Source organism: Acartia tonsa, chromosome 5 (assembly GCF_053477335.1).
Source record: "Acartia tonsa isolate MP-2025a chromosome 5, ASM5347733v1, whole genome shotgun sequence".
Classification (NCBI taxonomy): Eukaryota; Metazoa; Arthropoda; class Copepoda; order Calanoida; family Acartiidae; genus Acartia; species Acartia tonsa.
Genome location: NC_137264.1, coordinates 42,806,421 through 42,816,526, shown reverse-complemented (window position 1 = coordinate 42,816,526; position 10,106 = coordinate 42,806,421). Strand labels below are relative to the sequence as shown.

Here is a 10,106-nt window from a genome sequence, read left to right as displayed (position 1 = left end):
TCTAACATCTGTGCAGGTAGTATTTCCTCTTATTCAGCTGTCTATCTTGAATAGGAAAACTGAGAAATTAACGTTTCCTCTATTTCGTTATTTATAGACAGACGGACGGATAGTTGGTCGGACATATATTTTTGATTATAGAATAGCTTCACTATTAAAAATATTAAAATAAAGTTTCCTCGAAGCCCATGCGTCTGATCCAATCCATACTAGCTTGTCTGTCAGATTTCTAAATAAAAAAATATAAAAATTTCACTCAAATGCTCTACTAAGTTCAAATTTGCGTTTGTATTTCAACATTGAAAAATTCTCGTATAAACTGAACTGATTGTATTTATTTACTGAACTTACTTTGCAATAGAGCGAATGTAAAACGTAAAAGGGACCTCTAATAGCAACTGGGAAAATAAGGGGGGCAAATTAACTTAGGGGGTGAAATATTTTGTATTTTTCTAAGAATAATATCTTTTTATTCTATAAAAATAGTTATTTCTCGCATCGTATTATAAACGGCTTTCCGCGGATATAGAAAGTACAAATATGAGATTAAAACTAGTTTTTTTTAGCCCCGTGGTGCCGAAGGCACCGGCTAAAAAAACTGGTTTTAATCTTATGATTGTACATTTCTATATTCGTAGAAAACTGGATATAATACGATGCTAGACATAGTTTTTTCGTATGGATGAGAACCGGTTCCTATCCACCTGATTCAAATGAATAAGAGAAAAGTCATTAAACTTCCCTAGACCTGTAAATAGCTTCAGCTAAAGGAGAACCATATCGGTTCAGCAGTTAGGAAGAACCTTCGCCGCACATAAACAAACAGACAAACATCTTGTTATTTTGTAAGGATTGAATAATTATGCAATATTATTATGAAAAACAACCTTTCTTTGGCAGCTTCTAAGAGTAATCCTGCTGCGTTTCTGTCCGCAAATACAATAACAACCTAGATTATTATTATTATCATTTTCAAGTAATTGTATCATTCATTATTAAATAGAATAACATTAATTACAAAAAAATACAAAAAAAAATTCCCGGGATCTATGAGAAGCTACCCTGTAAGGAGAACCCGATTGGTTCAGCGTTTAGCAAGACCCCTTGGTACAAACAAACAGACAGACAGACAGAAAGACATATTTCTACTTTGTATTATAGATATATTTCTTTTAAATTTTAAATATATAGCAAATTATCAAACATAGCAACGTAAAATAAAAGAAATTGTTACTCTCTTTGATAATCTGAGGAATTAGTATAAAAATCAGTAGGGATGGAGAGACATTGGACTGTATATCATATTCCCAAAAAGATGTGTTTCCACATTTTTTGGGAAAAATATTGATTAATTCGGATAAACTGCAAGTGTGCAAACTCCTCCAAATAATATTTACTGTCTAATATCTTATCTTTTATACCCATACTACCGGTTTATTTTTTTCTAGGTGTTATTTCTCATAGGAGGGTGTTAGTAGTTAAAAACCTTCCTCGGACCTACGAGAAGCTGAATTGTAAAAGAGAACCGGTTTTGTGGTTATCGAAATCATTCAATTTAGACACACAGATAGAAAGACATCGTGTTACTTTTATATGAGAATAATAGTGATAATACCATTTAGTTTTAGCAGAGAAGGAGTTGACCATTGTCAATAGTTGAAAGTTTCTTTTTCAAAATTAATTTTACCTTTGTAAGTTTATTTTTTAGCAATTCTGTAATGACTTCATCGTGATTATTTTCCTAAAAAATATTAAAAATAAGCTTTCATATTATACAACATTGATATATAAATAATATTTTCAATCTTTCTTGAAAATGTTAAATAACATAAATTGATAAATATATTTTTCTCATTTCGCTAAATTAACCCTGAACGGTCGGGGGGGGGGGCGTTGAACGCCCCCCCATCCGGTTTTTTCTATCTCATTTTCTGTGTGTGAAAGATAAAGAGCCTAAACTGCTTGACTTTTTAAGTATGGGTATGACACATAACTGAGAGTTGGAATTTTTTGAATATCTCCATCCTGGCGGGCACAGGATGCCAGCAAACCTGGCAGGGTCATTCAGGTAAAGAGCAAAAATATTTTTTTTGACTAAAACAAAGCATTTTATCATACCAAAATACTAAAAAATCTTCTAGTAGTACATCCTTATATGAAATACAGGTGTTCAAGTCACTTTCAGGTTCCAGGTATGATCCTGCAGGTCCTGATCCTCCAGGTCTCCAGAAATCTTTAAAAGTCTCCTGTGGCCGCAATTTTTGACTTAGAGACTTCAAATTTTAAACTTAAGCTTTTCTGACATGTCTACATAACGTATTAAAATTTCATGAAGATCCGCCGCCGTTTTCCCGCCGACCGCCGACTGCGGCGGCTGTCAGCTGCCAAGTACAGCTGCGGCCGCTGAAATTTATATTTTGATATTTCAAATGTAAAATTTACATAAAGTTAAACATTTTCTGGAAAAAAAATTTTCTTCTAGCTTCAAAAATAAGAAAATTACGGCCGTTTGAAATTTTTAAGTAAAAAAAGACCTAAAAACAAAGGTTGTTAAATAAAAGGGTGAAGGAAGCGAAAATTGACTTAAACTTATAAAAGGTCGGAAATTCATTATCAAACAAGGGACTTGCACAAAAAAAATTAGCCCTCTAGCTCTAATAGGAACTGAGATAATAAGGGGGGGCGTTGAACGCCCCCCCCCCCCGACCGATTAAGGTGCGGCTAGGGGCCCGACTGTAAAGGGTTAATAATCTTGTTTCACAATTACATACAAACACATACACACACACACATACACATACGCTTGCACAAGAGATTAGCTATACATAATTATTTTCATGATAATTTATCTATTATTAATATACCACAGTCTACTGTTCTTTTCGTAATAAAGATCTTTAGTTTTTTTTTACTATGCATGTAAACATACTTGTCCTTATCTTTAGTAATATTGTAATATTTACCTGAATTATTAAAGGATCAGCCAAACAGACATGGTTTTCTTGAGCTGATTCAACTATAACAACACTGTTTAGTACCAAAGATTCCCTTTAACTTTGTCCGACCGTCTGTGGTTCATGCTTCGATTACAAATTTTTTTATAAAGAATTCGTGATTTCCAATATATATTTTTTCTTTTTTTATGGCAACTGAACATGTTTTACAATTCAACTTGACCGTGTGTCGTCCATCTAAGATTTGTGGGTGCTTCGCTACTTATAGATGTTGTCATCCTTGTCATTAAATTCAACTGACTTAATTTAGGGTTAGAATTTACAGTATAAGAATAGTTTACCTAAAGCTTCATATCCTGTGGTACCATAATCAGTTTGAGTATGGACAACAGAGGCGTACGAGTAACCAAGAGTGCTCAACACCTATATTTTAGTTTTTATAATTCAGTTTGAGTTTGGACAACAGATGCATATGAGTAACCAAGAGTGATCAACAACTATTAGATTTAAAAGTCTAGTTTAAATATGAATAATAAGGAGGATATAGATTCGTAAAGGCGCAGCTTTAATATAAACTTATTTAGTACAAATTGTAATTTGAATGGTTGCTTACACATCGTTATTTGTCTTTAAGTTTTTACCACCAAACCCTTAAGATATTAAATAATTATTACACATGAAAATTTGTATCAAACCTTTAAAATAGCTCTTGCTTGATGAATATCACTAGGAACAGTTCTAAAGAAGTATGGATACTCCTTCTTGTCACTGAGTAACACTGCCGTGGACAGATAGCTGATCTGGGGCACTTTGAACAGCCGCCCTAGCCTCGCCACTTCCAGAGATACCTACAATAAAGAAAATCTGTATAATTGCATTAAAAGCGATGGAAAGTGTCATGTGTGACGTCATAAAAATATGTCTAAAGCCATTTCTTTTTTAAGGGATTCCTTTCCCAGTTCTTCTCTAATCCCTCCTATTTAGACACATTTATGACGTCACACATGACACTTCCAAGCGCTTTATTGCATTGTTGTAAGTTATCTGCAAGGAAGTTGAAGCATTTTTGGTGGTTTAAGTGTAAGAACTTATTTTTATTGAGTTTAGAGTTTTGTTAAGGGGGGAAGCAGCTTAAAGTTCCTCTAAAAGTTGACGTCAATGACCAACGATAGTCCAATAAATATTTTAACTATGCAATGGCACTGTGGAAAGGTAAATTACTCCCTCAAATTTAGTATTAAGTAATAATGATATATTTTCTTGTATTTGTGAACTTTTTAAGATGTAGTTATCCATTGACATTAAACAGCTTTTAGTATGGTCATTATTGATTCATTCAGTCATATGTGAAGTTTCAAATATTATTTTGACTCTGTAAATGTTCAAGTTAGGGCAATAAACGGCTAATTTTCGTTTTATTTGGGGTCCGTGGGAAAAAGTCTGATAATATCGGGTGTAAGGGGTTTATTATTATATTTCCATATACGAGTATATACTGACCCTTGTCCGAGAGGTGTGAAATAGTCCAAAATATAGGGGATATAAAATATTAAAATTCTGTAATATCTCACTACCCTTCTGGACAGAATATAAAATATTTTTTAGCTAAATATCATGTGATTTGCATGATTAGGAATCACGGAACCTTGGCATATTTTCTAGAACTTTCTTGGCTTTTTTTGTAGCTTAACGTTAATTAAAAAATACCGAAATTATAAGAAGCAAAAAGCGGTGCATATTTTCTAACCCTGTCGGGTAATCATTAAAATTTACTTTACCTAACCTAACCTAATCTTCATAAGCTACTGTGAACGTACGATGAAGCCCGCAACTTCGTTTTTCTTTCCATGATCCTAATTTTCTACTAATACTCCATTTGCAAAATATGCGAATTTCCCAAAACTGCTTCTGATAAAAATTGTTTTAATACTTCTTTTTTATATAAAATAAATATGATTGATATTATTTTGTTTTATTATCTTGATTAATAGCTTTACTAGGGTGATAACAGATATAGTTCAAGGAGCTAAAGGTATAAGACAATGAGCGATAAATTGATGTCTATCCCCAATGATGATACACAAAATTACCCCTTCTGTAGATTAGATTTAGCGGTTGAAACGTTTGGACACTCAATTTAATGAAACAACTAATCAAAATTCAATAAAACTCTAAAGTTGTTAAGCCAACGAATAAGAAAACGCTATTATAAAACTTTGGGAACTTGTGTTATTTTTTTGCTAAAATTATTAATCTTCCTTAATAACTATAACTTTCTATTATCACCTTCCGGCTTGTTATTTGGGATGTGTGGAGTGGAAAATTTTTAACAAGGATGACAATATCCATTAATGCAAAACATTAACATAAACGTATAAGTATATTTAGTATAATCAAAATTATAAGTAAGTATTCTGTCCGTCTGTAAAACACGGGCCAAAAGCCTTCATAGCCGACGCCAACATATATCTTTTATTTTAATTAATCCATTTACGGTTTACCCTTTTATACAAATTATAGAAAAGCTTCGCTTAGTTAGAAGGGGAACTTTTATCTATTACCATATGTTTTTGTTATTTCTTGGGGGGGGGGGGGGGGAGGGGGAGAGGTCAAAACTCAAAATCATATATATCAATCGTCATATAGGGGATTTATTTTTTTTTGGGGGGGGGGGTTAACTTATAAAGCCTAGGTGTCATGTTATCTTCCCCTTCCCCCACCCTCATTTTGGTCAACCCTTCTTAAATAGGGAAGGGGGGGGGGATGGGTCAAAACTCAACATCATATATATCAATCGTCATATAGGGGATTTTATTTTTTTTTGGGGGGGGGGGGTTAACTTATAAAGCCTAGGTGTCATGTTATCTTCCCCTTCCCCCACCCTCATTTTGGAACTAACAAGGATTTTTTATAACTTCTTCTTCCATAAAAGCGGATATTAACACTTAAAGATTCAGGGCAAAATTGTAAGTTAATTTTTTTGGAAGACTCTAATTAACCGACCCTAATTATAGAAAATTATAGAAAAGCTTTGCTTTTAAAATGCAGTGTAAGTTACAGTAATTAACCGATCCTAATTATAGAAAATTATAGAAAAGCTTTGCTTTTAAAATGCAGTGTAAGTTACAGTAATTAACCGATCCTAATTATAGAAAATTATAGAAAAGCTTTGCTTTTAAAATGCAGTGTAAGTTAAAGTAAGTAAATGAAAGTAAAATTAGTGACAGACGGACGATACGTTATTAAAGAAAAGCTTTTGCAAAAGGATAGATATTGGTATAATATAGGTCATTAACCTTTCAAGTTTCAACTTCAAGCCGTTTGCTTTGAGATCAATTATTCTTCTTGTACATATTTTATTTTTAATACATCTATATTGTTTAACTTTAATAATATTATCAATAAATTATGAAGAAATAAAATTGAAAATAAACGTATAATTAAAGAATCATAATGGCAATGCATTTCTATTTTCAATTGTGTATGAATATTATGAAATAAACTTATTTAGTACAGCTAATTTCTTATTTATTTATCCATAATAAAAATTCTTTCTTATAACATTGACGTCACAAGAAAAGAAAAGTAGGATGTCTTTATTCATTTATATTACTAAAGAAAGAGTAAAGACTCCCTTGTGTGCGTGCAAGTATTTAAATATAATATGATTTATTGTTATTTGATCTTTGGGTCAGCCACGGTGTTCGTACAAAAATGTTTAAATAAAAAGAAACATATTGAATAGCAATGTTTAAATATAACAAAAAACACAATGATTTACTTTTATTTATGTAGAAAAATAAGACAAAATTTTAAAAACTTGAGTATTTGGTATATTATATAAAGAGCTAATTTTCATTATTGGTGCATCATTGTAAACCCTCATTAATGTGTGAACTTCAGATTTATTGACGACGCCTTCACTGTATATTACAAGTCAAACCTGAAGCTCTTTATAGTGCCTATAAATGATGACGTCAAATTGAAAAGTCCATTATTTTAATATGACGTTATTCGGTATTTTTCGGCCAAAAGCTTTTAAATTTATCCACTTCTTTAAAAATACTAAATTTAAAAACTTTTGGCAGAAAAATTCTTAATTATGTCATATTAGAATAATGAACTATTCTAATATGACGTAAATTTTTATACTCACTATAAGAGCTTTGTTATACCTGACTGGTTTGAGCTCCAATAATGCCAACTATTTTCTTGACAGAACTATTGCTACACTGTACAGCAGGATTTATTGATTTCACGGATCTGTACATAAATCCCTGAATTTAAATTAATGTAAGTAAAAGCTTTGAATTCAATGAAATTTATAAAAGCTCTCCTTATAAGTGAAGATCATATAAGTAATAATATAATGAAAAAAATGATTTGTGTATTTGTAGTATCACAATTAGCAGACTAATTAATCTCAAGTAATTTTATCATGGTACTCAAGTACATAGAAGTTTTTTTTCAGAAGAATAGGATAATTATATCATATAAAAAAGATAAAAAATCAAAGTGTATAAATTAATCAGCCTTGTGACGTCACAAAATTGAGAGATTATCCATCTATTTTTCAGGTGTTTTTTTTCTCACTTCTCCTCTCATCTCCCTCAATTTGTATACCGTCACGTGGCTGATTTTTGAGACACCTTGCTACCGATCATTTCTTCGCAATCGAAAGGATAATTTCACATGCATAAATTAACAAAAAGAGCTAACCATTATAGAACCTAATTTTACAAAACAAACTTTGCTTTTAACTATGATATTTATACCTGTATAAAATCTAGTGATTGTTTAGCCGCATGCACAGGAGAGTCACAGGTGTCCCTGACTATGGAGCCAAGTTTTATACCTGGCAAGATACTCTCATTTCTAAAAGCATAAATGCTGTAAAAAGGTTTAGGTAACTAATTTCACATTAAACTAACATAAAGATAGACCATGTTAATTACTAGGGACTGCGCATCTAGCCTCTAGAGGCATTGTCTTGGAATAAAAGACTTGAATCTAAAAATAAAATAGCCATAAACTACCCCGGGAACTATGTCAAGCTTCCCTAGAATATAAAACTCAGTTTAGTAGTAAAATCTTAAGCTTCAGACTGACTATTACTAACCTAGCTTTTTATGACGTCTAAAGTTGATAACAGCCAAGTAAACAGCATCACTTAACTAGAATCTCTTTCTCTTCTATATTGTAATTGACGGAATAAAATGGACAAATGGACGGACAGACAAATGGAAATAAAAGTAGCTTTGCTACTAAATAAGAATCAACATGCTTAAAAATTACCTACGGACTTTACTCTAAAAATTATAAAGTTGCTACGCTTTCTAAAGTGTACCTAAAAGTGTAAATCTTAGAAATCTTTATGTCACGTTTGAAATCGATAGGACAATTCAATACTAAATTAAATTATGTACCTGTTGATTTCATCTAAAGTAAAGAGCATAGCCTCTAGGGGTTGGATACCATCCTCATCAAGAATCTGGCCACATATGTCTTCATCCCCGCCTTGCTTGTGGATAGGGAACAGACCTCCCAGCAGTATGTCTCCACTAAACATAATATTTTGATAGTTTTACCCATGTAATACAATATAGGTGTTTGGTCACGGAGGGAGGGGATATTTAATTGAAATTAAACTGGTTCCCAATGTTTTTATCCTAATTATTTAACTTTTATTCAAATTAGGGAAATTATAATTAGATACGAACACCAATTTTCCATCCATTGTCTTATCCCTTAAGATCCCTGTATATAGTAGATACATACCAATTATGTTTTATGTATTAGATTGAACTAGCAACTACGCCTGAATTCAAATTCTCTTTTCTTTCTTATAAGTAAAAGTTTCGCTAATACTGTAAGCCTGTCCTTGTTATAATACTTTACCTGTAGGTTAGAAACTCAGTACCAGGATCGTTGGCTGCCACAGACCCTAGCAAAATTAATGAATACTGGATAAGAATAATCATTGGGTTGTTATTGATAGGACTGTATTGTTAATACTGTTATTAACAATACTCTCGGATGAATCTTCTACCAACTACACCCAGGGATTAGGGATGTTGCATATAAAGAAAAAACTATTTTTTACTAATAAAAGTTTCAAGCATCTCATTGCACAAATTAATGCTGTAACATGTAACCCACAACGGTGTTTTCCTTCAAAGTTCCTTTTGAGCACTGAAACCTCCTCTACCCCGTTATTTATACAAATGTAAATTGTGTTTCCATATTCCTATCCCACAGTACTTAAGTTATTTCTATCCTGACGGGGCCTATAACTGCGGGGTTGCCCCGTACCCATTATAACCTAACCTAAGGCGCGGGTTCTGTGCTCGATTAGGCACTCTTAGGGAAAAGTCCAAAAAAACAATTTTGCTTTTTTCTTTTACAAAATATCAGGCAGGTAAAGCACAATGGTAGATGAGTAAATATTCGCTAAGCTTGACGTAAACTTGGGAGAGGACATTAAAGTAAATTATAGCAAACCGAATATACCTATTTCATGTTAGAAAAAGCTAAAGTTCACAAATAAATTATGGGAAAATTATCGTCTATTGTCTTATCCCTTTTTCCCAGACTAAATACACACATACAGATACCCTACAAATATGTTTATTCTACTATCCCTGTTTTCCAGACTAGATACACACATACAGATACCCTACAAATATGTTTATTCTACTATCCCTGTTTCCCAGACTAAATACACACATACAGATACCCTACAAATATGTTTATTCTACTATCCCTGTTTCCCAGACTAAATACACACATACAGATACCCTACAAATATGTTTATTCTACTATCCCTGTTTCCCAGACTAAATACACACATACAGATACCCTACAAATATGTTTATTCTACTATCCCTGTTTCCCAGACTAAATACACACATACAGATACCCTACAAATATGTTTATTCTACTATCCCTGTTTCCCAGACTAGATACACACATACAGATACCCTACAAATATGTTTATTCTACTATCCCTGTTTCCCAGACTAGATACACACATACAGATACCCTACAAATATGTTTATTCTACTATCCCTGTTTCCCAGACTAAATACACACATACAGATACCCTACAAATATGTTTATTTCTATTCTATCATTTATTCCCCTCTGTGTGTC

General features: G+C 32.4%; 1 protein-coding gene across 1 annotated transcript; it reads right to left on the bottom strand.

The window, feature by feature from the left end:
* Positions 1-99: 99 nt before the first annotated feature.
* Positions 100-8,945, bottom strand: LOC145319573 (metabotropic glutamate receptor 4-like). Its single transcript, XM_080161776.1, has 10 exons — positions 8,853-8,945; positions 8,381-8,515; positions 7,730-7,829; positions 7,130-7,231; positions 3,650-3,802; positions 3,296-3,377; positions 2,964-3,016; positions 1,688-1,741; positions 888-949; positions 100-229 (listed from the first exon to the last, which is right to left on the bottom strand). Exons 1-10 carry the CDS (start codon positions 8,933-8,935, stop codon positions 136-138), a joined length of 918 nt encoding a protein of 305 aa, XP_080017902.1. The 5' UTR covers positions 8,936-8,945; the 3' UTR covers positions 100-135.
* Between the last annotated feature and the right edge of the window lie 1,161 nt (positions 8,946-10,106).

Bases quoted from the DNA above. Each gene is read 5' to 3' on its own strand.
- LOC145319573 (XM_080161776.1), bottom strand. From the start codon at position 8,935: ATGATTATTCTTATCCAGTATTCATTAATTTTGCTAGGGTCTGTGGCA. The intron at 7,232-7,729 runs GTATAAATATCA...ATTTAAATTCAG, and splicing joins AATCACTAGATTTTATACAG to GGATTTATGTACAGATCCGT. The intron at 3,378-3,649 runs GTTTGATACAAA...ACTAAAATATAG, and splicing joins AAGCAAGAGCTATTTTAAAG to GTGTTGAGCACTCTTGGTTA.